This window comes from Mirounga angustirostris, unplaced genomic scaffold, assembly GCF_029215605.1.
Source record: "Mirounga angustirostris isolate CCGP_5_RB_7025 unplaced genomic scaffold, mMirAng1.0.hap1 SCAF_15, whole genome shotgun sequence".
NCBI lineage: Eukaryota > Metazoa > Chordata > Mammalia > Carnivora > Phocidae > Mirounga > Mirounga angustirostris.
The window spans coordinates 90,748,074-90,774,542 of NW_026991723.1; the positions used below are offsets into that span (position 1 = coordinate 90,748,074).

General features: G+C 61.0%; 1 protein-coding gene and 1 long non-coding RNA gene across 2 annotated transcripts; one reads left to right on the forward strand and one right to left on the reverse strand.

Moving 5' to 3' along the window:
• Positions 1-961: 961 nt before the first annotated feature.
• On the forward strand, positions 962-20,589 carry DBH (dopamine beta-hydroxylase). Its single transcript, XM_045881892.2, has 12 exons — positions 962-2,337; positions 4,996-5,142; positions 6,755-7,012; positions 7,850-8,026; positions 8,690-8,792; positions 12,110-12,276; positions 14,764-14,907; positions 15,312-15,350; positions 15,974-16,033; positions 18,731-18,858; positions 19,149-19,308; positions 20,199-20,589. The coding sequence occupies exons 1-12, from the start codon at positions 1,987-1,989 to the stop codon at positions 20,328-20,330; spliced, it is 1,866 nt and encodes a 621-aa protein (XP_045737848.2). The 5' UTR covers positions 962-1,986; the 3' UTR covers positions 20,331-20,589.
• LOC135362683 (uncharacterized) lies at positions 6,867-13,326 on the reverse strand. The gene is made up of 3 exons (XR_010407640.1): positions 12,982-13,326; positions 10,149-10,406; positions 6,867-9,998 (listed from the first exon to the last, which is right to left on the reverse strand). It is a non-coding gene; the product is annotated as an uncharacterized LOC135362683 (long non-coding RNA).
• Positions 20,590-26,469: the final 5,880 nt, after the last annotated feature.

Sequence of the window (26,469 nt, forward strand, 5' to 3'; positions counted from 1 at the left end):
CCACCCAAGGAGCCGGCCCCACCCCTTCGCTGTGGCCACTCCCTGATCGCGGTGGGGACTGTCCGGGGCGAGTCTTGATCTCAAATGCCAGACATCTGCTTATAGGGCAGTTTGGAGAATGTGGGCTGCCCCCTCTCGGGGCGGCCTTCGGGTGGGCCCGCCTGTCTTCTGTGCAAGGCAGCTTTGCCTGAAGGCCTCTGGGACTGGTCCTGTAGCCAGACACCCCCCGGTGCCCCCGACCACCAGAATGCTGTCCTCCTAGGTGCTACGTCCCTCCCCGGCCTCCGGGAGGCTTGCCTGTTGCCCCAGGCCCAGGGGCCTCCCTGGGTTCCGACTTCTCCCTCGTGCTCGGCGTCTGTGACCTCTCCAGCCCCACCGGGGCCTGGTCTGGTGGCCCGTCATCTTTGCACATCTGTGACCCCCCCCCACACACTCGGGTCTCATTCACTCAACCAACCCTTATCTCTCTGGTCCCTGCTCTGCCACCTGGGCTTGTCCCCCCGTGGGTGGGGGACAGGACAGATGATCCTGTGCATGGACAGCAGCCATTTAGGTGCCCATTTCTCGACAGTGATGGGCCCCAGGACTTCCTGTGTCCATCTCTCACCTACCCAGACCCGTGGGTGCACCTGCAGTAGAGGGGAGGGTTCCATGGCCTCCGTGTGTCTTCCTTCTGCCTGGTTTGGCTTTGCAGGGCAGCCCGGTCCCCGTGAGGCAGGAAGCACCACCTCCAGGGCCCAGAGAGGGCTGGAATGTTCCCTAAATTCCATCTTCACATAGACAGTCATTCCTTCCTAAGGAACAGGGTTCAGAGCAAAACCTGAGCCCAGCACGGCCTGCTCCAGGCTGGCCTCTGCAGATACCTGAGGACTAAAAGTCAGGCGCCAGCTGGTGGCATCCCTGTGTTCCTATGGTTGGGGTCTGGGTTTGTCCAAAGAGGGGAGGAAGAGGAGGAGGAGGAAGAAGGAACGGAGGGAGGGAGACAGGGAGTCAGGTGCCTGGGGGGAGGGACTAGAAGTCAGAGCAGAGGCGATCAGGGAGAACTTCCTGGAGGTAGCTGCACAAGTAGGCTCAGTCCACCCTGCAGAGGAGGATGGGAGGGACTTGGGGTGCTGCACCAATGGGTCTGTGCAAAGGCCCTGTGGCAGGCCCTTTGGAGAAACAGTGCTATAGGCACCGGCCTGGGAGGGTTCACATCCGGGCTGGGTACGCTCTAGGCTGAGGCACGTCCTAAGTTTGGGAGCTTTGATGATAGGGAAGCAGGCCCGTCACTTGCACCCTTTCCTGCAAAGCCTGTCCCCCAGCCACGCACCCCGTGCCCTCTGGCCCCAGCGCCTAGCAACGCACCCACTCCTGCTGGAGCAGCCGTGGCACCAGCTGGAGCGTGTGAGGAAATAGGCGACCAGAGTGGGAACAGCAGGCCATGGAGAGAATGTCTAAACACAGGGACTATGTGGGGACCGTCTTTTATGTTTAGCCTGAAATTGGTCCACCCTCCAGCCTCGTAGAAACGGCTCACTGGGCCGGGCCCCCAGCCGCGAAGGCTCCTTACTCCCTGGTCACCTCGGAAATAAGGCCTTGGAGCCTCAGTCTGAACGTCCGTGGACGGGGTGATGTCCACGCACAGGATCATCTGTCACCTGGGGCCCATCCTGCCAACCCCGTCGGGACAGGACCAGACGGCCTGCCTGCTGGTCAGCCCGGTCCCCGGCCGGAGGCATCTGGAAGGCCTTTTGGCTGCTAGGAGGGGCCCCACTCCCGACAGCTCTTTAGAGACGATTCGAGGGAAGCGAATCAGCCAGTCGGCTTCGATTCCCACTGATGATGCCCATGTGTCATTAGTGACAATTAGGAGAGCAAGGGAGGCAAAGGGTTTGCCCCAGGGCACAGGCTGCTGGGAGGGTCACCGGGACAATTGAATTCCCCACCAGACAAATGTGATTAGCGGTGCAGCCTGGGCCCACCCCCTGGAGGGCCGGGACATAAATGTCCCAGTGGGGCGGCCGAGCTCACGGAGCCATGCAGGTCCCCAGTCCCAGCATGCGCGAGGCGGCCTCCATGTATGGCACGGCGGTGGCTGTCTTCCTGGTCATCCTGGTGGCCGCACTGCAGAGCTCGGCACCCCCTGAGAGTCCCTTCCCCTACCGAATATCCCTGGACCCCGAGGGGTCCCTGGAGCTCTCCTGGAACATCAGCTACACACAGGAGACCGTCTACTTCCAGCTCCTGGTGCAGGAGCTCAAGGCCGGGGTCCTGTTTGGGATGTCGGACCGTGGGGAGCTGGAGAACGCTGACCTGGTCGTGCTCTGGACCGACGGGGACAACGCCTATTGTGGGGTAAGTTTTTCCCCGCCGCCCCCGTGCTCCTGACCTTGTCCCTACCCAGCCCCCACCCGACCTTCATCCTACACTCACTCCCCTTAACCCAGCAAAGGAAATTCTCCCGCCTCTCCATTCCTCTTCCCTCTGATCATAGCAGAGTCCGTGTCCCAAGCTTGGGCGTCTCAGGGCTGCCCACCTGAAGACAAAATGGGAGATAGATGCCCACCATGGTCTCTGACCGCACACTCCAAAACAGAACGCAGAGCACCCAAGGAGCGCTGCTGCGCCCCAAGGACACACACATCACATAAATGAAGGTACTACACTGCCCCCACCTCGTGAGGGCGGACCCCACGTCTCCCCTCGGCGCCAACACCACCCAGCGCACCCTGCTGCACACCCCGCGCCCGTGGGCCTAGGGGTCGCACGTGGCTGAGCACAGCACCAGGCCCGCACACCCACTGCCCAGGACACAGCATCTACGGACCTAGCTCGCACACGAGGGTGAAGTGAGCAGGTGCAGACACCCCGCCCCCCACCGGCCCAGGTGTGGAACAATCTGGAAGGCCTTTTGGCTGCTCCCTAAGTTTGGGAGCTGACCTGAAACAGGATGTGCTCTTGACTCCTTGCCTCCAAATGTACCCCTCTTCTTCCTGGAAAGTGTGGAGGAAGGAGAGGTTTCCCTCCAAACCAGAGATAGAGAGGCTTTGGGGTGCTCTACAAGGTGAAGGGAGGTGCAGGTGGGCGGGGGCTGCCAGCCGCCGTGAGCCATTCCTCCCGCCTTCTGCCCCAAATGGGCCTGGTCGCCAGGACCTCTATGGGGATGAAGCCCACCTCTCTCCCCAAAAACATACACAGGAGGGTTAAACTTTTTTTTTTAAGTCAGGAGGCACTTGGTTCATCTGTGAGGAGGGATCCTCTTACTTCACTTCAATGGGGGAACCTGTCGGAGCCGAGCTAGGAGTCCTGACTTGTGCAGCCAGCTCCTGGCCCCAGGACTTGGTTTCCTTATCGAGGGATGGGGACAGTAATCCCCCTCCACATTTTTGGGTTGTTGTGAGTTCAGGGGAGTTGACGGCGGCTGATATTGCTGGAGCCCAGCGGTGCTCCACCCAGCCCCCACCACAGCTCAGCAGGGGCGGCTGGAGGCTGAGCAAGCGAGCTGGAGCCAAATGCTTGGGGCCGCCCAGGTAGGACAGGGTGGAGGTGCCGGGTGGGGGCCCAGATCTGGCTGCGCTATCTCCCCCGCACAAGGATGCTCCGTGGCTCAGCGGGATCCCAGCCCAGAAAGACCTGGGACAGCCCCAGCTCTGAGCCATCAGCCATTCCCAGAGGAGTCCCTGGGCCCCTGAATCAGGAGTGCTAGCTCCTCTTGGGGCAGCTTTTCCTGGCTGCCAAGAGAGCCAGGGTGACTTCGCCCTCCCCCACGCTGCGAGATTAATTTGCACAACAAATTCCTGTGCAAACAAATGTCAGACTTGTTTTTCCTCCTTGAGCCGTATATTCAACAAATATATTCTAGATTTCCAGCTGAAGATCAAACTAACTTTCTGCCTCTGTTTAAAATTAGTCCTGCAAATGGGTAGTGTCCCTTAGCAGGAGCTTCGCGGTGGTGCTTTTCTCTAGGGGAAATTTTGCAAACTCTTTTGCAGGTTTCTTTCTTTCTCAAGGAAATGAAGAGAACATGCTTTAGGCCTGGGTACGGGGTTAAAAAGAATCCTAAGGCCAAGGGCTCGTGGTGCTCCTGAATGGGAACAGAGTCTTGTGGCGGGGGCCTGGGGGGTGGGGGTGGGGGTGGTTCTTCCCTCCTTCTGAGCATCCTCTGCAGGTGATTTCTTTCCCTACACTGGCCTGAAGGGCCCTGGACTGTTAGGCCTGACAGCCAGGTGCACAGGAGTAGGGGAGGGAGGGTGGTAGGGGCAGGCCAGGGTTGGCCAGATCCACCACCTACTAACGTCCCGGCAAAATGCAGCAGGCCCACTTCCTCCCTGGGCCTCAGTTTACTCTCTCCAGGCAGAGCTAGGGCTAGGTGAGGGGAGCAAGAGGCCTGGGGCTCTGTTTAAGTGTTTAAGGTGGAGCTCACTCTCAGGGGTGCTCGAGGTCTGGGTGGGCACCGGGGAGAGAGAGCCACCTTAAACCCCCCAGCTGGTTTCTCCCTTGCTTCCCCCATCTGGCCCAGTCTCCATGTGTCCCCTTTCTATGGCTCCAGGTGCTGTCACGACCCCTCCCTCTGCAGACCAAGGGGAGCGGTATTTGTCCAAGGTACCCATTCCCCATCATGGCACCTTCTGGTTGCCCAGAGGTCTGGGAACGTGCTCTGGATGGCTTCTCGGGGCACACTGTCCTGGTACGCTGGGGTGTCCAGGGCCCAAGTCCCCATCCCAGCTCTGCCTTTCACCTGGGGTCTCAGAGATGTGTGGAGAGATGTCTGTCCTTACCCAGCCCTGGTGAATCCTCGTTGGCATTTGAGAGCCCTGCTTCAAGGAGCAGAGGAAGCGAGTGGGATTAGAGCTTGATTCTGCCATCTCCAGCCAGACCCAGAAAGTGGGAGTGACCCCCCCCCGCGAACCCAGGAGCACTCCCCGGACCCACAGCCACACTGGGAGCAACCAACCTTGAGCTCCGGCCCTACTGCTTGGCCCTGGTGTTCAGGGTCAGAATTTGTCTCTGCAGGATGCCTGGAGTGACCAGTGGGGACAGATCCACCTGGATTCCCAGCAGGATTACCAGCTGCTGCAGGCGCAGAGGACACCAGAAGGCCTGTGTCTGCTCTTCAAGAGGCCCTTCGGCACCTGTGACCCCAAGGATTACCTCATTGAGGTGGGTGGTGGCCCCATGTGCTCAGGAGATCGTGGAGTACCCCAACGACCTAGGGCAGCGCCCCTGGGCCCCGTTGTGCACAGAGAGAAAGCCAGGGAGGGACCTCAGAGGTGCTGGGTGAGGACAAGGGACCGACCAGCTCTGCCATCAGCCTCTGGTCCCTTCAAGAAGTACTCCTGACTGACTCGTAGCCGAGATATTTCTAGATTCGGGTCCTGCCCCGAAGCCTCTCAAACTGGGACCACAATGATCTTTGCTCCCAACTTTCTTTCCTTCTGGTCCCTCATCTTCAGGTGGAATTCTGGAAAGAGCCCAGGAGACCCGGTTTCACTAACTGTCCGGTTGCCAATGGGCTGCGAGGCTTGGGACAGGTCCTTCCCCCCTCCAGACCTCCTTGGTTGACATGTCTATAAAGTGCAGGAGAGGCAGGGTGACCTGCAAGGCCCTAGCAGCTCCGTCTAGGAGTTCAGAGCCACCGTGGATCCTAAAAACCCCATAGGCTTCTCGAGCTGCTCCAACACACCCATTAGGGAAAAACCACCCAGCTTGGCCTTGAAGACAAAATTCTTTTAATTTTCCAGCGCACTTTGACCTTGGTCACCGTGTGTAATCTTTCCGGTCTGGCAGTGATGGGCTGTTTGTGTGCCAGACAAGGAGATTGAGGCCAGACAGGGGAAGGACTGGCTCGGGGACCAACGGCAGCCCCTGGAGTCCTTACACTCCTGAGCCACAGTCCCCATGGACGAGGCAAGGAAGGAGAGGCAGAGGACCCTCTCCAAGGACTTTGCACGGGGTGCAGCCACGGCGTACGTGCGCTCAGCTCAGAGCCTCGGGGTGTGGGGGAGCCCACAGCCTGAGGCTCTGATATGTCCTTAGGTGAGAGCTGTCACAGGGGCCCCAGGTTTATGTAAACTCAGAGAGCAAAGGGGCTGCCCACCACGAATACAAACATACGCACGCATCCACTGGTGCCCAGAAAACACATCCATGTAGGCCCACATCCTACGTGTAGACACAGGCGGACATTCCTGGCAGCATGGTGGGGGAAAGCCAAGCCCAGACTCTCGCCTCCTTGGGTCTGTCTGTGACCTCTAGCACGGTGCCGACTAGAACTTTCTATGTCTGCACTGTCCGGCCTCAGTGGGACAGCACAACTCTCCAAGCTCATTGCGACTGTTGAGAAGCCCCAGTTTGGTGTTTTTCCCTTCACGGGGTCATTGACTTCTCATGCCAGGCTGTTCACTGGACCTGAGGAAATGACCCACACCTGATCCCCGGTGGCCCTGGGGGTGGTGGAGGGGACAGATATCTGAGGGGGGCCAGCCGGTCTGGCTCTCAGGCGGCTCAGCAGTGGCTGGCAGAATGGTTGCTTAGCGAATGTGGATAGATCATATTTGCAAAGAAAACATGTATTTAATGCCTGGTGCAAGCTGTGGGCTGGGGGGTGATTAGCCAGGGATGGAATCTCAGCTGCATCCTCAAAGACGCCCTCCTTCACAGAGACAGGAGCCGGGCATGTCACCTGCCAGGTGAGGTGGCAGGGACCTAGCAGTGCCCGGTTACGGGAGCCCAGCTCTGGTGGGGCGGGGGGGTCTGCGTGTCTCGGCTGCAGGATGGCACCGTCCACCTGGTGTATGGGATCTTGGAGGAGCCTTTCAGGTCGCTGGAGGCCATCAACACGTCGGCGCTGCAGACTGGGCTGCAGAGGGTGCAGCTGCTAAAGCCCAACATCTCCGTCCCGGCCTTGCCCTCGGACATGCACTCCATGGAGATCCACACCCCGGACATCCTGATCCCCAGCCAGAAGACCACATACTGGTGCTACATCACCGAGCTTCCAGATGGCTTCTCCCGGCACCACATTGTCATGGTACCTGGGGGGGAGGAGGGTCCCAGGGCCCATCTCTGCTTCCTCCTGGGGCCTCAGAGGCCGCTGGGGAGACATCCTTGTCCTGGAAAGCCATTCATGGTTCATGAACCCCTTGCACCAGGGGTCCCCCCATTGCCTGAACCCCAGGCACCCTGTCACCTGCTCAGCCCCCAGCCTCCCAGGGCACCTGTGCCCCCAACTGCCCAGACTGGACCAAAGGACACTGATGTTTTGATTTCTGCGTCTTCCCCTGGGACTAGAAGGGCCTCTGTCTATCTGTCAGGTCACATCCCCCTTCATGAAAAGGCAGCTCAATTGCTCTAAACACCCACCCAGAGATACGATGTGAGGGCAACAGCTCTCTTCCTGGCCCTGGGGGACAGGGAGGCAGGGACCCCCTCCATCTCCACAGTGGTGCATGCTCAACACAGAAAGTGCAGCCCAGAGACATTGTGCGAGTGCCCAAAGTCACACAGGGGTGGCCAGCCTGGTCTACTGGCTCAGGCTTGGCCTCAGGGCAGCCTCTGTGTCCTTGCCTGGCCACGGCCACGCTTACATGAGGACACCTTCCTGTCCCCACCTTATCGGGAAATGACTTGCGGCGATCCTTATGCCCTTCACTCTGGAGCTCTTTGTGGGCTTCTGGCAGATTCTGCCTGGTTTCGGGTTGGTGGCTCCCCCTTCAAAGCCCTGGGCCCCAGAAGCGCCCCTGGAAATTGCTTCCCTTAACCCTCCCATTTTACAGATGGGCAAGTAGAGGCCCACGGGGGGGGGGGCGCTGCTGGCGGGCAGGCAGGTGTCCGTGGCCCCAGGCTCAGTGCCCTCCCGCTCCCCCAGTACGAGCCCATTGTCACCAAGGGCAACGAAGCCCTGGTCCACCACATGGAGGTCTTCCAGTGCACCGCCCAGTTCGAGAGCTTCCCTCAGTTCAGCGGGCCCTGCGACTCCAAGATGAAGCCTGACCATCTCAATTACTGCCGCCACGTGCTAGCCGCCTGGGCGCTGGGTGCCAAGGTGCGGGCCCTGCGCCTCCCCGGAGCCGTGGGGGCCCCAACTCCTCCACCCTGTGTCCCCCCACCTCTGAGGGCCTCCGAGCAGGGGGCTCCAGAGGGCGCTCGTGAGGCCACCGGAGAGGGCCCCGCCCACATAACGCCACCCCCAGCTCGGTCTCTCTTCCAGCCCTCTTGGGCCACGAGGCTTTTTCCAGCCTTTGTGGCTGTTCTATAAAAATGCAAAATTTGAGCGTAGGTACTTGGTGAGTATTGATCTTGCTTCCCCACTGGACTTGGGCGTTTGTGCACAGGGTGCACCGGGTGGTCCTGGCGGGTGGGTGGCAGGTGCTGTGACCTCCGCGGGCTGCATCCACAGGGCTTCCACCGATGCAGAGGAGGGCGAGGCAGGGCCATGCGCAGGGCCTGGGGGGTAGGCTCACCCCCGGGACACCAGCTCCCCCTACTCCCTGACCTCGAGTTGAATAGGATATCCGGGTGGGCTGGTAGTGAGCTGCCCATCAGCGGGAGAGCACCATTCTAATCCCGCTGCCCCGCCAACACCCGCCACCACAACTCAGGCCCCAACAGCTGGGTGGGTTTGCCCCAAGCCCCGTCTGGGAGGAACCCCTTGTGAGACACCAGTTTGCCTGTGTCTGATTCCTCACCCCCCACCCATCCCCCGCAGGCCTTTTACTACCCGGAGGAAGCAGGCCTTGCCTTTGGGGGCCCCGGGTCTTCCAGATATCTCCGTCTAGAAGTTCACTACCACAACCCGCTGAAGATCCAAGGTAGGGAGTTCTAAGCATGTGTTTCTACCCCCGCCTCTGTCCTCCCTTCGGAGTCCTCGGGCTCGGACATGCCCATTCTGGGAGGTGACTGGGGTGTCTGCCCAGCACTGGACCCCCTCTCCCTGCAGTGCAGCCTCCTTACGACCCATGGAGGCAGGCGCCCCTCTTACGCCTTTCCTTCTGTTCCTCTCTGGAGACTGTAGTGGGCTCCCTGGGGCAGGGCCCCGTCCGGCCGGCTCATCGTTGCACCCCACACGGTGGGGGTGCAGCACCCCCATCTTCCTCACAAGCACCCATTGCCAGGTACCACCCTCTGGAAAAGGGAGGCAGAGGCTTCTTGCATGCCCATCTGCAGATGAGGAAATTAAGGCCCAGGCTGAAGGGACTCCCACCGGGGCCATGAAGTGAGTAGGTGGGGCCAGGAGGTCTGGGTCTAGGCCGGCGGGGACCCCGGTCACAGTTCTCTGGTGGCTGCACTGCACTTGAACCCGCAAGGTTGGTCGGACTCCAAAGCCATAAGGAATCACTTAGATACCAGTTTGGTCGGAGTCTAAGTGGCCCACCTCCTCCCCACACCCCCTCCTTGCTCTGTAGTGGGGTCAACAGGTTCAAGGTCAGTGAAGAGAGGTCCCGGGCTGGAGCGCTGTGCCCTATTTCCCTGGAAGTCCCACTTCTCCGAGGCTGCTCAGACCAGTAGCTACCTCTCGTCCCCAGCTGCCCCTCCCCAACAGGGTGGCCGCCGGCACCCAGGCACGATGTATCTGCCGTCCCCACAACAGGCTGGGTCACAACAGGGCACCTGGAAGGACGGCAGGTGCAGGCCATCCAGGGCCCAGAACCCACCTTCTGACGGCCTGAGCCCTGGGAGGCACTGCCCCCGGGATTATTTTCAGGTCGAGGGAAGAGCCCTGGCTCAACTGGGAGCATTTCCGGCTGGGTGCTCCTCCCTGGCTTCTCAAAACACATTCCAGCAGAGCAAAGGCACGCTTGCATCTAAGCACGCGTCTGGGATTTTCTATGCACATGTTTTCGGGTCGGGGGTGGCAAACAGGCTTTGCTTGTGGGCTCCTCCAGTGGATTCTCCGCAGCTGCATGGGGCTCCCTGTCGGAGACGCATCTGAGGCTGTCCAGGGCCCAGCGGGGTAGCACTGTCATTCGTTAGTGAGGTCTGCCCTGTGCAGCAGTAGCTGCTGGATCACCCTGCACCTGCAGGCGGACAACGAGAGTCGATCTTTAGGATGGTGATGCCAGTTGTAACGGGGTCAGGAACTGAAACGTTTCGTCTGCAACACCAGCACCTTCCACCACATGCGGCCACATAACCCATTCCCTCTCTCTCTTTAAAAGGACACTTACTTTCATTTGTGGAAGCGAGGAGAAGAAATAGCCTGAGAGATGAGAACGGGAGCTCCAGCCTGGGCCCCAGCCCGTCCCTCTCGAGCTGCGTGACCCTGACGGGGGGCCCCCTGGCCCCCCGCAGCTGTCCTGAGGCTGGGAGAGCTCCCACACACAGCTCCCAGCTGCATGTGGGCCCCGGGTTGTGCCCCGCCAATGGCTGCCAGCGATCTTTCTCCCGGAGGCATAACTAATATTTTCTGCCACCACTGGAATTACCTACAATGTGCACAGAGAAGGGCATAAGTCAGCTGGGGCTTTAGCATGATGTGGGATTTATTGCTCATTTAAAACCTGAAAGCAAATGGATTTTTGAAAACTCCTTAACCGTCAGGGAGGTCTGTCTCTTCCTGATTATCTGGTTATATTTATGGATCCTTTGCCAAATATAAGGACGCTCTGTCACTTCACAAATCTGGAGATGGGCTGCTTGGCTATAAATATCAAAATGCCACAATTATTTCATTATTTAATCCTCATCTGAATTTTAACCAATTGCATCGCCTTTTTATTATTATCCTCTGATGTAACCAGCCCAGAGACACAGAGGCTGAGTTTGGATGTTGCAGGGCAGGGGGGGGGGGGGTGCGGGGGGGCTGGAGTAGGGAAGGGGGAGGCGGAGGCAAGAGGGGCGTTCTTGGCTCCACCTTAGGGCGAATGAGCAGGGAGACCGCCAGATCCCTGGCAACGCCCTGGGCTCAGATCGCAGCTCTGTCACTTTCCAGACCTGTGATCTTGGGCAGTCTTCAGCTCAGGCTGTGAGACTCAGTTTCCACATCTGTAAATTGGGGAGGATGATTCTTCAGTTGCATGGCCTCCCCTGCCCATATCCCAGCTCCCCTGTACATTCTGAGTGGTTGGGCCTGTGGGGCCAGGCCAGGGCTCTGCACTGAAGTACTCAGGGACTCGGCTGACCGATTCCAGGCAGGGGTAGAGCAGGGGGCTACTGGAGGCCACATGGTTATGTGGCCGTGCCTCTGGCTGCCAGCGTCCGTGACCTCTGGCCATCAGCTTCGTGTGACCACCAGGAGGCCTGCCCAGGGAGCTTATGGACTCTCCAATTAGCAAACCGCCAGAAGAGCCAGCAGGTGTGGCTGGACAGTGATGGGCAGAAGCACGGTGTTCTCCTTTGGAAGAGGCTCTTAACTTTGAACCAGAGAGGCCCAGAGAGGGACAGTGACTTGTCTGAGAGGGCACAGCACACTGCTGTTGACCAAGCGGAGTCTGGGCCCGTGCACGAGCCAGGGGGTGGAACAGCAGACACCGGCCCTGCTCCAGCACTCCAGGCTCCTGCTCAATGCCCCGTGATGTCCTCAGATGCGTGCCCGGGGTGCGCCTTGATCTTGCAGGCGGTAATCAGAGGAGTAAAGTGGGAGGCAGCAAGAAGGATGCACCTTAGGTGCATCTTCAGCACACAGACACACGCGCTGGCCCACCTTGGCCAGGGCGCTGAGACTCCTCTATGAGACGGGGCAGCCGCCGTTCCCTGCCCTCCTGTTTGCACAGACGCCCCCACAGGTCGTCCTGCAGGTGGATTCCCCTTCAGATTCCTTTGCACGTGGGAGGAACATGGAGCCTTTGCAAAGCCCAACTGAGGAACTGCCGGCCTCCCAGATATCCCAGATAACCTGCAGGCAGCTCAGGCCCACTGCCTGCCGTCGCTCGGTTTTAGTTACCCGCCTTTATCGAGACTTTCCAAAGCATCCGCTTAGTTTTCATAGAAACAATGGCTCTTTCCATGTGGGCGTGCCTGGCATAAACAGGTGTGGGAGCGAAGGCGGCTGGGTTCTGGTGTGGGCCGCAGGTGGGAGCAGGTGTGGGGGGCCGGCGTGGCTGAGGGGGGCTGGGGGTCTGCTGGAGCCCGAGCACTGGGGCGACCCGTGGGGCCGCTATCCGCTCACCTCCGCCCCTCTTCCTCCCAGGCCGGCGCGACTCCTCAGGCATCCGCCTGCACTACACGGCCACGCTCCGGCGCTTCGACGCGGGGATCATGGAGCTGGGGCTGGTGTACACGCCTGTGATGGCCATTCCCCCGCAGGAGACGGCCTTCGTCCTTACCGGCTACTGCACGGACAAGTGCACCCAGCTGGTAAGCGGGGCATGGCCTGGCACCTGCCGCTCCCTCGCCCCGGCTCCCGGGAGGAGGTCCTACGGGTGGCGAGCAAGGAAGGGCGGCTTCGTGGCTTTGGATCCCCCACCCTGCAGCTTCATCACGGCCCTCCCTCCCCTGTGTGTGCAAAGGAGCCTTTCTGTGGGCCTCCCTCCCCAGGGACAGCCTGGCTCCCACCTGGTCTACACCACGTGCCAGCCAGGGCTTCCTCGAGCTGCATTTGAAACTCTGCTTTCATTCTGTGAGTAAAATAGATGTGCATCCCCCACTCACAGTGCAGGCACTGCAGGGCCAGTTAGAGCCCCCCTCAGCTGCAGCACCCGCTCCCCTCCCCCTCAAACAGCCAGACGATAAATTGCTACATGCCCTTATATGTGGTGTCTGAGAGAGAACAAGCTGAATAGGAAACCTTTGTCCTGTAACTTGCCTTTTGGTGGCTACATGCCTGTGCCCAGCATGGTTTCACGGTGGACCTCACCAGGGCTGCGCTGCCGAGGCCAGGGGCACCGTTCTCAGGACCGTGGGAACATAGGTGGGGTGCAGACCCTGGAGCAAACGCTCCCAAGGAGCAGCAGAGACTCCCCGGATTCTGCGCCCTCGGAGCTCCCCTGCCTCGCCCAGCCCCGCCTGTGTTCACCTCCCCCTGGTCGCCAGCGTGCAGACCTCCGCCAACTTTTCACCCACCACAAGAGGCTTCAGGGAACTCCTTGTACGCCAGGGACACGTTTTATCAGGTAGATTCCAGAAATTGCCATGCACAGAGGACATGAGCTTCAGTTTGAATAAATCTCACAAAACGCCCTCCAGGCTGCAGTGATGAGGTGTGGAGTGGATGTGCCTCTCCAGTGAGTTGCTTCTCCACGTGGACTTGTGCTCCCCGTGGGCCCCCCGAGCTTGCAGGCTTCCCACCTGTCCTCAAGCCAAAGAGAAACAGAGCTATTAGCCATGCAGGAGAGGAGCTCCTTTGGTCTGAGACCAGCATCTGGTGCTCCCTCCCATGTCCCCAGAGTTCCCATCGGTGACGCCTCCTGCCACGTGAAAGGCTCTGTGGCGTGGGCCTGGAGCTGGGGGGTGGCCTACTCAGGACGCACCAGGGAAAGGGGCCCCAGGATGCTATGAGCCCTGCCCTGGAGAATGCCTCTAGGCAGCCTGGGCACACAGACCCGCCTTCTCTTGCAAGTCTCCAAATACTTTACCGCGAGGAAAGAGAAAGAACCCACCTTAGTCTTCTTCCCCTTCCAACAGTACGTTCTTCTTGAAAATTGCATTATGTGGACTACTCGTTGAAGGGGCTCCACGGAGTCTGGCCTTGCCTCTCCTTTAGCAGATCACCAAGGGGCGTAAATTTGGCAATCGAAAGGCTGGCGTGGTCGAGATATCCTTGTCGAAATGGACAAGCCAAGAAAAAGCATAGTGTTTGGGACCCCAGGCCGCAGGACGGCACATCGCTGTGCACTCATCAGACCCCCGCGTCTCTGGGCGAGCGGCCAGCCTCCAGGGTAGCGAAACCCAGGGCCCCGTGAGTCAGCAGAGGCTCCCAGGCCCCACGCCCAACGGTCACAGGTGTGGCCGTACAGTTCCCCAGTCCTCAAATCATTGTGAGGGGGCCCGAAGTTTCCCTAATGCCGAGGGCAGGACAGTAGTGGGTGGAGGGCACGAGGGGGAAGGCATACAGAGAAATCAGCCCACGTGCAGGAAGCGCCGCTGTCCGGGGTCGCTTGGTGACAGAGCCACGGCCCCGGGAGCTCCCTGAGCTGCCAACACTGTGGACAGCGCCTAGCAGGGCACGGTGCTGTGCGGTCAGGGAGGTGACAGGTGGTGAAGAACACGCTTCAAGTGTGTAATCCCCTTAGGAAATGTTCCGTCTCAACCAAATTCACCTGAAGTTCAGGAAAGTGGCCTCTCCCTGGAAGGTGAAGCAAGGCGTCTCGATGGGACGTGGTCAGTGCCACGGCTGTGAGACAGGGGAGGGCCCCCCGGGGGCTGCCCGAGGTCGTGCGGCAGGGTGGCTGAGGGCCTGCTTGCGTGGGCGCATGGCGGCCGCTGGACGGAACAGCCTCACCCCAGACCTGCGCCTGCAGAGCAAGGAGGTCACACCGTGCTCGCGTTGATGGGCCCCTGCCGGGGGGGGCTCCCCTTAAAGTCTGTTGAGTAAATGGATAGTGGACTGAGCAGCCTTCAGGGGCTTCAGAGAGAAGGAAGCAGACTGTCCACCCCCCACCCGAGCCTCTGCTGCTTCGGAAGACCCGGGCGGTGACAATGACATCGCTCTGCGGGCGACTCATGCCCTGCTGCGTTTCCAGAAGGGGGCCTTAGCCGTCCAGGGAGAAAGATGAGGCCGGGCGATGCAGACTTTCTGGGGAAGCAAACTAGGCGTTGTGTCCCACGGCCTGTGGTCGGGGCCGGCAGCCAGAGCCCGGGTCCCCCGCGTGCCAGGCCCTGACCCTGCCGTCCCCTGCCCTGCAGGCCCTGCCTCCCTCAGGGATCCACATCTTCGCCTCTCAGCTCCACACACACCTGACCGGGAGAAAGGTGGTCACCGTGCTGGCCCGGGACGGCCGAGAGAGGGAGGTTGTGAACCGGGATGATCACTACAGCCCTCACTTCCAGGTAGGGGCCTGCTCAGGGCCTGGCTGGGGGCCTGTGGCACCTTCTCTCTCCCGTGGCCATAGGAACACCCCTATAGTGGGTTCCCTCTCCTGGGCCAGGCCCCGACATCCAAGAGCACACAGCGGCCAGCCCTTCTCTTTGGGAGATTCGATCCTGGGGAGGGACTCTGATGGTAGATTCTGGCATGCGGCTGAATGCAGAATTTAGGGGACCCAGGCAGTCCGATGGTAAGTCTGTCCTGGGTAACCCCCTTCTTGTTCTCATCCCTTCCTGGCCGGAGGCCACACTTAGCCAGTCCTGGCTTCCCCCCGAGGGGCTGGGAGCACAGCCCCAGAGAGCCGGGGAGGACAGGGGGCTGGGGGCTGGGTCTGCAGCCATCTGAAGTCTCCCCTCTGCCCACCCAGGAGATCCGCATGTTGAAGAAGATCGTGTCTGTGCACCCGGTGAGTGCCAGTCAAGAATGGGGAGGCCGGGAGGGCTGGGAGTGCCCCCCTAGAGGAGAGACAGAAGCGGATGGGGGATGGCAGAGGCCGCGGGAAGGTCTTCTAGAACCACGTCCACGCAGGGCAGGGTCTGGGGCCATCCTGCAGTGAGACTCACCAGGACGTCATAGAGAGGCCTCAGAGGAGACCTGAGCTGACAGCACCCAGGGTGACCTGCGTCCTCCTGCCGGATCAGCCGGCCACAAATTCTGAGAGCTTCAGGGAGAGACAAGGGCATGGGGGTCGCTGGCGGGGCCCCGATCATGCAGAAGGGGACCCCCGGGTCAGGTAGGGGGTGGCCCAAGTTCACCCATGGGCTGTGACATGGCCGAAAGTCTGCACTACTGTGACCTGTGTACCTGATCAGGAGCCACAGAAGCCAACGGTAGTCAGTCCCCGGGGACACCCAGATTTTGACCCGCACCTGTGGGGGCCCAGAGGCCACCACGGGGTTCCTCAGTAATGGGCGGATGACCACGTGCGGTGGCATATGCAGTAGCTTGGTCAAACGTGGGACAGGCCCAGTGCACCTGTTACCCCAGGTGCGCAGGTGCTGATGAGCGTCTATTGGCTTGGATCCCCAGGGGGATGTGCTCATCACTTCCTGTACCTACAACACCGGAGACAGGAAGCTGGCCACCGTGGTAAGTCACCCTGACTTTTCCCTGCTGCCTATCCGTGGGATGTGTGAGGTCTGGGGTAGTGTGTGGGGGGGTCCCATTCGGGGCTTTCTATGCTTTCATGAGGACAAGTCTTAAGTCATCACCTCGAGCGTCGGTTGTCGGAGGGCAGGGGGTGGCCTCCCTCACTCATCCAGTAAACCGGCGGTTCTCAGGGTGTGGTCCCCGGATGAGCAGCCACAGCTCCCCCCAGGGAACTTGGTAGAAACACAAACTCACAGGCTCCACTCCAGACCTGGAGTCAGAATGTGGGTGGTGACACGTGGCATCTGTGGTTGAAGGAGCTCCCCACGTGACTCTGTAGTAAACGTATCCGCACCTGTATGCGGACGCGGGGGCGAGGGGGCGCCTGGTCGATCCCTGTCTTCATGGAGCTCCATCAACCAGTGGTGCAGGCCACACCAGGGGCAGGCGACAAGCAGCACAGTGCCACAGGGGCCCGGGCCAGGAGGGAGGGTGGTCAGGTGCGGGCTGGGGGAGGTGAGTGAGTGCCCGGGCAAAGGGGAGGCTGCAGGAAGGCCCCGAGGACCCAGAACATCCTCAGACCTCCGGTACCAAGCCTGCAGACTGTGGATGGCAAAAGTAAGCAGGCTGCAGAAAATCCGTCTTGACACCATTCCCTTTGGGGCTTCTGGCAAAGAGCAGACCGTGTAGGTTGTGTGGCTGACTCTGCTTGGCAGGGATGTGACATGGTGCATTTGGGCTGCACTGTGGTAGCCCAGGAGGAGGGTCCATCTGGGAGACACTGTCCTCGAGGCTCGCTGTGCAGGCAGGTGGCCGGCGCACCCTGCAGAGTGAAAGGCTGTGCTGTTAGTAATGACGTGTGGTCGGCAGCACCAGCCCGGGCTGGCCTGGCAAACTGACCGCCGGCCAACAGAGGCTTGCTAATCGTCTCGTTCATCACCGAGGCCCCCAGTTATCCTGGGAACCATGACGTGCCCAGTGGAACAGACCTGGGGCTACAGCCCCCGGGACCCCAGTCGACCACACGGCACCCCACTTTTGGCGCTCATTCAGTGGTTTTTCCAATGGCTTTATCGAGATACAATCCACGTACCAAACAACTCACCCATTTCAAGTGTGCAGTACAGTGACTTTTTAGTCTGTGCGCAGGTGCGTGCAACCATCCGCATAGTCAAGTTTAGAACTGGCCATCCTTCCAAAGAAACTGTCCCCCCTTCGCCGCCCCCCCCCCCCCAGCCCCTGGCAAGCACTGTCCCGCCCTCTGTCTCTGTGGGTTTGCCCATCCTGGACCTTCAGATACAGGGAGTCCTAGAATCTGTGCCCTCTCGTGACGGGCGTCTTGCTCTCAGCATCACGTCGTCAGGGTTCACCCCAGTTGTTACGAGTATTTCTCGTCTTTTCACGGCCAAGCGACATGCCAGTGTCTGGATGGACCACAGCCGTGGATCCATTCTCCGGTGATGAACATTTGAGTTGTTTCACCCCAGGCTTCAAGGTAGGAGTCTCTGTATTTTCACAGGTGACGGAAGAGGCTCAGAGAGGGAAGACACTTGCCGGAGATCACACAGCCGATAACAGGCGGAGCGGGGATTTAATGCAGGGCCGTGTGCCTGCAAGGCTCTTGCCATGCGGTTCCTCCCTCCCTCTGGATCTGGGGGGACCACTACTCTGTGCCCATGGGTGCAAACTCAGGGAGCAGGAGTGCTCTGCAGGCGCGCAGCCCTGGCCTAAACCCCGCACCCCCTTCTTCTATCTGGAGAGCGGCTCAGTCCACATAACAGCTGCTGGAGTGGAGTGCTTCCTCCGCATGGCAGCTCACCCTGTCCGAGCTCAGGGACCCTCAAAGCCTTGCTGGGACCCCGTGAGGCAGGTGCCACCAGGACACAGTGAGGTGGAGCCACCAAGGGCCCTCAGCTAGCAGGCAGCAGGGCTGGTCCAGGCGCCAAGAGCTCTGAGCTCTGACGCTCGCCGGAGGGCAGCGTCTCCCCATTCTGGAAGTGAACCCACTGAGGCCGAGGGCAGGAGGGGGCAACTTGCCAGAAGAGTGAAGGGGACCCCCAGGCCCACCCCCGCCCAGCGCTACTTCTGCAAGGGCCCTGCTCCCTGCCCCACCTGCCTCCTCGAGGGGGACCGGTGGCCCGTCCCGGGATATCCAGGCCCCATGAGCACCCCGGTGTCTCAGACGCCAGGTTCTTCAGGCCACGGCCCCAGCTGCCCCGCTGCCTCCTCGCAGGGGCCCCTGTGTCACTGGTGGGACCGAGGAGGGGGACGGCAGGGCGGCTCTCAACAGACAGACTGAGCTTCCCACAGTGTGACAACCCTCACACCCGAGAGACAGGGGCCTTCACAGCTACCGTCCCAGTCCCCGGGCTCTCACTGGGTCCCCAGGGGACCCCTCCTCGGCCAAGGTGGGGAGGCTGTGTCCACACAGGCCTTGCCCCTTACCTTTCCTGGGACTCAGTTTCTGTATCCACAAAATGGGCACACTCGTCCCCCTCTCTGCTCGCCCTGTAGTAGTTCTCCTCCTCACACGTGTTGCTGCTGGCTGACTTGTTGGTTCGTGCGTGGTCTGTCTTTCCTGCCGAGGGAGACGGAATTCCAGGGAGGCAGCACTCTGCTCACTGAGAACCCTCGGTGAATGAGCGCAGCGTGCGCGCGCGAAGCGCGGGTCCTGACGGGCACCTTCCCCTCCCGCAGGGGGGCTTCGGGATCCTGGAGGAGATGTGCGTCAACTACGTGCACTACTACCCCCAGACGCAGCTGGAGCTCTGCAAGAGCGCCGTGGACCCCGGCTTCCTGCAGAAGTACTTCCACCTGGTGAACAGGTGCCGGGCCATGGGAGTGTCCCCGGGCGTGGCACAGGGACCCCCATGCCCTTTTCCTGCTGAGCCTGCACTTGGCCCGACAAGCCCCCTCGGCCCAGCCCCAGAGCAGCCGTTCCCAGCCCGTCCAAGGCGACTCGAGAGAGGGAGCCTCTGGGCCATCGCAGGCGGGCAGGCAGAGCCCAGACGGCGTCCTGGCGGCAGTGGGGCTGGGGGGAGGTGTCACCACCCCTCCCACCCCCCCCACCCCACCGGCCCCACCCCAGCCTGGGCTGTGTCTCCTTCCCCACCAGGTTCAATGAGGAGGAAGTGTGCACCTGCCCTCAGGCCTCTGTCCCCAAGCAGTTTGCTTCGGTTCCCTGGAACTCCTTCAGCCGGGACGTGCTCAGGGCCCTGTATGGCTTTGCTCCCATCTCCATGCACTGCAACAAGTCCTCGGCTGTCCGCTTCCAGGTACGCAAGCCCCGGGGGCTGCCCCTCTACTCCCGGGGCCCCGCCGAGGACCCCAGCGTGAGGCCGGCAAGGAAGCGCTCACTCTGAACACCTGGAGAAATCAGGGGGTGGCAGACAGGCCCCCAGACAGACAGACAGATGGCCTGCAGAGGGAAGGACTGATAGCACCTCCAGGCGGGGCGGCATCACACCCCAGGACTAATCTCGGTGGGCGGTGTGAGCAGGGGTGGGGGGTGGGCACCAGCAACTCGGCCAGAGCCTAAAAATAAAGGGCAGGGGGAGGGGCAGGGGAGAAGCCAAACAGTCTGAAGCTGTGGGCCGGTGGGTCTCTTTATCTGGGACCCTCGGGGATTCAAAGGCATCTCATTTATTCCGGATTGAGCGAGCACGAGCAAGCTGCTGGTGGAGGCTGGGCTGGTGCTGAGCAGGGTGGGGAAGGATCTGTAAGCCTGCAGGTCTGGGAGGCAGATTTCCTGCAGGCATTTGGGAGCGGATTAATCGCTGGATCAAACAGTCCCAGCACCAAGGGCAGGGCTAACGCTGGCTGGCGAGAAAGACTCGGTGTGGACATCTGATGTGGTTGTAAAAGTGGCATTTAGTGCAGCCTTGTTGGGGAGGAGGGGCTACGCACTCAACCTGCACCCAGGGGCTCTGATTGCTTCACCTGGGTGGGGATTGAAGTGAGGGACAGACAGGGAGTCGAGGGGGGGCCGGGGGACTCCAGGTCAGGACCCCCAAGTAGCAACCGGAGGGGAGGAGGGTGAGTTCAGTTTGGGACAAGGTGAATTTGAGGGCAAGAACCCAAGAGGTCATGGGGGAAAGTGGCCGGGAAGGCAGTGCCCTGTCTCACCCCTCCAGCCTCAGTTTACTGCGTGGTCCTTTCTTTGCAGGGTGAATGGAATCGGCAGCCCCTGCCCGAGATCATCTCCAAGCTAGAAGAGCCCACCCCTCGGTGTCCAGCCAGCCGGGTTCAGAGCCCCACCAGACCCACTGTGGTCAGCATTGGTGGGAGCAAAAGTTGAGTGGGGGGCTGTCTCTCACTCCCCCATCCATGCTGTGGCTGTGGGCTCACGCCAGCTCTGTGCACCCCCATTCTGTGAAGACCCTTGTTGGAACAGCTCTGCGTGCCCAGGATGAACGCCCCTGCCTGAGACCATGGCCCATTCTAGCGTTCGCCCCTCAAGGACCCCCTGCATGACTGAGAGGGTCCCGTGAGAGTTCCCTGTTGACCCACCTGGGCCTGGGGCAACCAATGCCTTCCCCACACCCACCTTGGGGGTCTAGTGTCCGGTGCGCCCTCCCACCACCCCCTCACCCCCAGAAGTCCTGCCTGTCGCGCTAGGACGGGAGCCATGCCTGGCCATGGGGCAGACCCCCTAACCCGGCCCCCGCGTCCCCAGCCCCCTGTCGATGGCGATCTGTGTTGGTGTGCTGTGGGTACACGTGCTACTTAAACATTTCCCTGCAGAGTGGCTCATTTGTCACAGTGGGTGTCTTCTCTGCCACGGAGGCAAGACAGCCATTTAGCTAGTTAGGGATTTGCCTGCGGAGACTGCTCCCTTGCAGGGTAAATAGATATTTTCGCCCACCTAAAGGGAAAACGCTAACATCTCTCTCGCCACCACCGAAAGATGAGTCGGCAAAGACCCAGACAGGGATCCGGGTGCCAGCTCCTTGGGGGAAGTAGAATTATCAGCCCCAGGGTTGCTTTCCTTGGCGGCAGTGGAACAGGTGGGTAAGGGCCTGGGCTCCAGACTCAGGCCTGCGTGAGAAGTGCTGTGTTCCATCTCTTGCCGGAACATCCAGCTCCTTGACCCTCAGCTTTCTCATCCATCAAATGGGGCCGGTGCTCAGTGATGGCCGGCACAGGGTGGCGCTGCCCCCGTGGGAGAAAGCCTTGTCCGAGCCTCCTTTCCACGGCAGGCACTCTGCCCCGTGGCTGAGCTGGAACATGCCTCATGCTTCCCAGGTCAGCCTCCACCTTCGTCCCCTCTGAGCTGCCTCCCGTTTATGGCCAAGTTTGGCTCCTTGATGATTTCTGCAGGGAGTAACAGATGCGACTCTGTTCAGCCGGTTCAGCAAAAACGCTGCACAGCCTCCAGGGGAGTGAGAGGGTGATGGATGGGCCTCCCCGTCCTCCCCCCTCAGAAAACGTCCGCGAAGCGGCTGCCTCTTCTTCTGAGAGCCACTTCATTATAGACGCGGACAAACTGGCCCAGACGCTCTGCACTGCGTTGTATAAATCATGGCTTCCCGCGCTGTAAGTCACAGGGTGTGATCACTGTGAGATGCCAAGCCCCGATGGAGGCTGGAGAGCCGGCCGGCCCTCTGTCATCCTTATAGCTTCGGGTGACAGGTGAGGTGGAGGAGAGGCCCCTCCCTGCAAGGGCAGGCCTCGGGAGAGCGGCCTGGAGCATGCCCAGCCTTGGGCCTTCGTCTTCAGGCCCAACCAGACCTCTGTCCTTTGACCGTGATGACTGCCAGCCAGGACAAGAGTCCTGGTCAGCCCAGGGCTGTGGGAGAGGGTGCCAGGGAGACCCACAGGCCACAGTGGGCCAGCCTCGCACCCACTGAGCCCTTCCTGGCCACCATCACTTGGTTCCTAAGCCCTACCCCCCAAGGCACTTGCAGCCTTCCAATCTCCCCAGAGGAGAAATGCTTCACCCAGGGTTCCCGGAGGATTAGTGGTGTTGGGGAATCACACCCAGTTCCAGAAACTTCCACCGCCCACATTACCAGCCCCCCCCCCCCCCATTTCACTCACTCTCACCCTCTCAGGCTGGTCATCCTCTTGCCCGCTGGGAACAGCCGGTTGCGCTCCTCCTGCAGGGACCTCTGCCTGCACGCTGCCCCATCCCTGCTCCCGGGTCCCGCAGCCCCGCCCCACCTGGATGACTGCAGCCCTGTTCCTGTGCCAGCACGCCCAGCAGACCCACAGCACAGCTGTTCCTGCTCCTGTTGACAGAAAGGGAAACTGAGGCACACAGACCCCCCAGTTAGGTGCCGTGGTCACCCAGAGGACTCAGCAAGGGCTTGTGGGAGAAACGCTTTATTACTGAAAACAGCCTGTCAGGGCGAGTGTGCGGCCTTGGCCAAGTCCCTCCAATCACTCTCGAGGCTCTTCTGAACAGCTGGGTGGTGGAAGAGCAAGGGTCTAGCAGCCTGCGCTCTCTTTCCTCTCTCTGCTGTGTGGCCCTGGGCGAGGTGCTTTCCCTCTCTGGGCCTGTCTCCCTTGCTGCCCTTTGAGGGGCAGGGGCTGCCAGGGTAGAGGGGACCCACCAGCTGTGAAGTGCCCTGAGTCCCGGGCTGAGGTGTGCTCACCCAGGATCAATGTTGGGAGGGTCTGGAGGTGGGGGCGGGGAGGTATCCTCAGTCCGCAGCCTCCAACCAGGGGTGTCTGCCTGGGCCCCGGGGTGCTGCCGGGCTGTGCTGTCTGGTGGCCATTAGCCTCATGTGGCCGTTCAAGCTTAATTTCCAGCGAATTAAAAGGATATAAAAGGAAACATTCAGGTTCTCGGTCACACCTGCCACATTCCAAACGCTCCGTGGCTACATGGGGCCGTGGCCTCTACCCGGCACAGACGTACAGCATTCATTTCCTCATCGCGGGGAGTCCACTGGGCTGCGCGGCCCCCGGGCTGTGGTCCCAAACAGCACCAGCCTCGCCGAGCTGCGCGGCGGCGGGAGGCCCAGGTAGCCGATGGGCCGCAGCAGGCCGGCTCTGGCTTGCTCTGCACAGAGCAGCTAGACCACCGCAGGGTGCCAGGATTTTCCACGGGGGCATTTCGGCAGGACCAGTCTCCACGGCTAAGGATCATCCTCCAGGCTATGGGAGGTTTGGCCTCTGGGCCCCCCACGCGCATCCCGCGCCAGGCGTCAGCAGCACATCGTGACCACTGGCTTCCAAATGCCCGGCACAGACAGGCACTGAACATTCTCTGCCCCTCGCCCCCCACCAGCTGCTAAAGGCTCTCTCAGTCCCGGCCCCCGCCCACCCATCCTGTCGTGCAGATGGAGAAACTGAGCCGCAGGGATCCCCGGGTCCTCCCACCTTTTCCACTGCAGCGAAAGACAAAGCTTCTCATTATTGCAGAGAACCCCCCTTTTCGTCCCCTCCAGCCCTGGTAACACGCACTGAAAACCATGAACAATCTCCCTGGGACACACACCGTGCGTTCTATTTTCTCCCCACACACCCACCGGCCTCACGCACACATGCCACACTTCCTTGCATTTTCAGGAGGCTCTGGGATGGAAGGCAGCCCACGGCGTCCCAGGAGTCCCAGGCCAGAAACTTCTGTTTTTGTGGAAGATTCCTAACAGGGACGTGGGGAGCCTTCAAGGGAAGATTCTAGACTAGAATCCAGGAGGCCCTTGCTCCCTGCTTTGGAACTGCAGAGGGGCTGGGTTGTGGCCCCCTTGAGAACCTGGCTTAAGTGGGGTCTAGAAGCTGCGCTCAGTGTATTTGCACATAAACCGGAGGTTTATGGTCCCAGGAGCATCACAATGGCCCCCGAGGTGGCCCCACTGTCCCCTAGTCCCTCTAGTCCTGGGTCTTCCCCCACCCCCCAGTCATCCAGTCCCAGCTGGGGAGCAGGCCTTGTGGTAGGCTCTGGGGCTGGACCCACACAGTCCTCGCTTACATTCCAGCAGGGGAGACCCCCAGTCAACAAACACTAAGGAAGTTTACAGTATGCAAATGGTGGTGAGCAGAGGGAGTGCGGGAGGGAGGCCATTAGGGACATTAGGGACAGCCTTGTCGAGAAAGGAGAAAGTGACATTAGTTAAAATCCTGAAGGAGGTGAGAAGGTGAGTCCCATGGGTATCTGGGGGAGGACCCTCTGGCCACGGGAACAGCCACGCAAAGGGTCCCGAGGTGGGGAACAGGGGGGAGGCCAGTGTGGCTGAGCAGAGTGGGCAGGTGCGGCAGGAGAAGCGGGAGGCCAGAGAGGCTGCAGTGGGAGGCAGCGGCCAGGGGAGGCCAGAGCAGTAACCAGGGGTAAGGTGTGGTGAGGTGGCCCATGGGGGCGGCCACAGGGTCAGGCTCCAGACAGACTCAGGGGGGACTGCCAGTGAGAGTCACTGGAACATCCTCACACAGACTCCACGTGGGGGCTCCTCCCTGAGAACTCAGCCGGAAGCCCAGAGGCCCACTCTGTCTTCCTGCCCCTTGTCCTGTGCCAGGTGGTGTTTGCCTCCTTTTGGGGACCTTTGCCCTCTGTCCTCCTCCCTAGAAGGAAATGAAAGCTTTGTCCTGGGCTTTGCTCCCGCTCCTTCCTCATCTGAAAGACATGGGCTCTTCTGGAGCGAAGGGGAAGGGGAGGAGAGGAGGGGGAGTGGGAGGGGGAAGAGGGGATGGAGGAGAGGGGAGGGGAGGACCAGGATGAGGATCCCTACAGACAGACACTTAGACCCCAAGGTGGTAGCTGCTAAGGGATGCCTGGGTGCTCGTGCAGGGTCACTGGGGGCCAGCAGGCCCAGGGAGCCCAGGCCTGGGGGGGCAGCCCGAGGGGCAGTCTGAGCCCTGTCCCCTGGCCTGGCCTTTGGAGCCCTGGGTCAGAGAGGGGCTCCTGAGTTTGCCCGGCATTTAGAGGGTTAGCATGTTCGCAGGGGGAGCCTTGGGCTTTAAGCCTTTCATTTGGGGAGACGGGAGAACAAAGCCGAGAGTGGAAGAGGCGGACGGGGAAAGCAGCTCATGCTGGGAGCGTTCTGAGGTCTTGCCCCGCACAGCCCCTGGAGCCAGCCATTAGGCCGGGTGGCAGGCCTCCTTCCCCAGTGGGTGGAAGCAGCTGGCTGGGGTGATGGTGCCCCGGCGGCGGCTAGCGGCGGCCATGCTCTGCTGAGCCCTCCACGGCCCCCAGCCTCGGCCCCTCCTCAGGCCTCACGGGATGCCCCAGTGTCTCCCACTCAGGAACCCGGGTGAGGACCCTCAGAGGAGTGAGGACCTCAGCGGGGTCCCGGGGTGCCCGTGGCCTGCCACTGAGATGGCTCAGCCACCCACCTCTCCACCAGTGACATGGGTCAGAACATGCTGGGGGGGGGGCCTCGGGCAAGCCCTCTGGCCTCTCGTGCATCCTCTCATGGAGGGGCGGGGGCTGAGACGAGCACTCAAGCCCCATCCGGGCTAGACAGTGCTCGCATGGGAGCAGGGAGGGTCTGTGGCAGGAGCCCCACTGGGGGCGTCCCAAGCTGAGGCAAAGCAGGGAGCATGAGGACTCTGCCCCCCACTCCCCTTTGCAACTGGGATGGCTGAGGCCCAGGTGAGGTAGGACACTGGCCTGGGTCACACAGCAGGTCAGGCCTACCCCAGGACCTTAGCACACGATGAGCTCATTTGTCTACAATCACTTTGGGTATGTTTCTGGTGCCTCTTTCCCTGATGCTTCCATTGTCCCTTCCATCCACCCTGCTGGAGGGAGGAGGGCGAGCGCCAGCTCCCAGCACCTGAAGCATCTGGGAATGGAAGGAGCTGGGATTCACCTGGGCATTCTCCTGCCCGGGCCCTTGGTCCTCACTGGGGAGGCAGGCACCTCGTCCCTGCCAGCCCGGTCCCTCCCCACTTAGCCCTGGAAGACCAGAGGTGGTGTGCCGTCCACTCTGACGCAAACGCCGGGGCTATGTGCAGGGATCTGGGACCCGAGCCGGGCTGTGTGCAGGGATCTGGGACCCAAGCCAGGCTGTGTGCAGGGATCTGGGACCTGAAGTCGGGCTGTGCGCTGGGATCTGGGACCCAAGCAGTCTCTGACGGCCTAGGGCAGCCCGCCTGATAGGAGCCAGCAGGACCATCACTAAGTAGGGGCCTCTCCACCTGCCCTCCGGAGGGGACAGCGCCCCCCTGGGCCCTGTGAGCTCCAGGGACTGCTGAGGCCAGCCCACAGGTGGAGTCTGATGGTACAGGAGCCCCCTCTCTCCTTGTCTTGACTCCCAGCCAAGCTCAGCCCGGTTTGCCCACAATTCCTGATGGCAGGACTCAGCCACAGTGAAGGCCCTGCCGTTCCTTGTCCAGTAGAACCTTCAAAACAGGTACGGCAACAAGTGTCTAGATTGGGGCATAAGGAAGGACTGGCCCCGGGACACTTGGAGGTGAAGGCCATGTGGCCCATCCCTAAGCCTCCGAGGCATCCTGCCTGGGGCTGCGGCCTGGCCTAGACCTTGCTGCTG

Bases quoted from the DNA above. Each gene is read 5' to 3' on its own strand.
- DBH (XM_045881892.2), top strand. From the start codon at position 1,987: ATGTCCCAGTGGGGCGGCCGAGCTCACGGAGCCATGCAGGTCCCCAGT. The intron at 7,013-7,849 runs GTACCTGGGGGG...CCGCTCCCCCAG, and splicing joins CCCGGCACCACATTGTCATG to TACGAGCCCATTGTCACCAA. The intron at 15,351-15,973 runs GTGAGTGCCAGT...TTGGATCCCCAG, and splicing joins AGATCGTGTCTGTGCACCCG to GGGGATGTGCTCATCACTTC.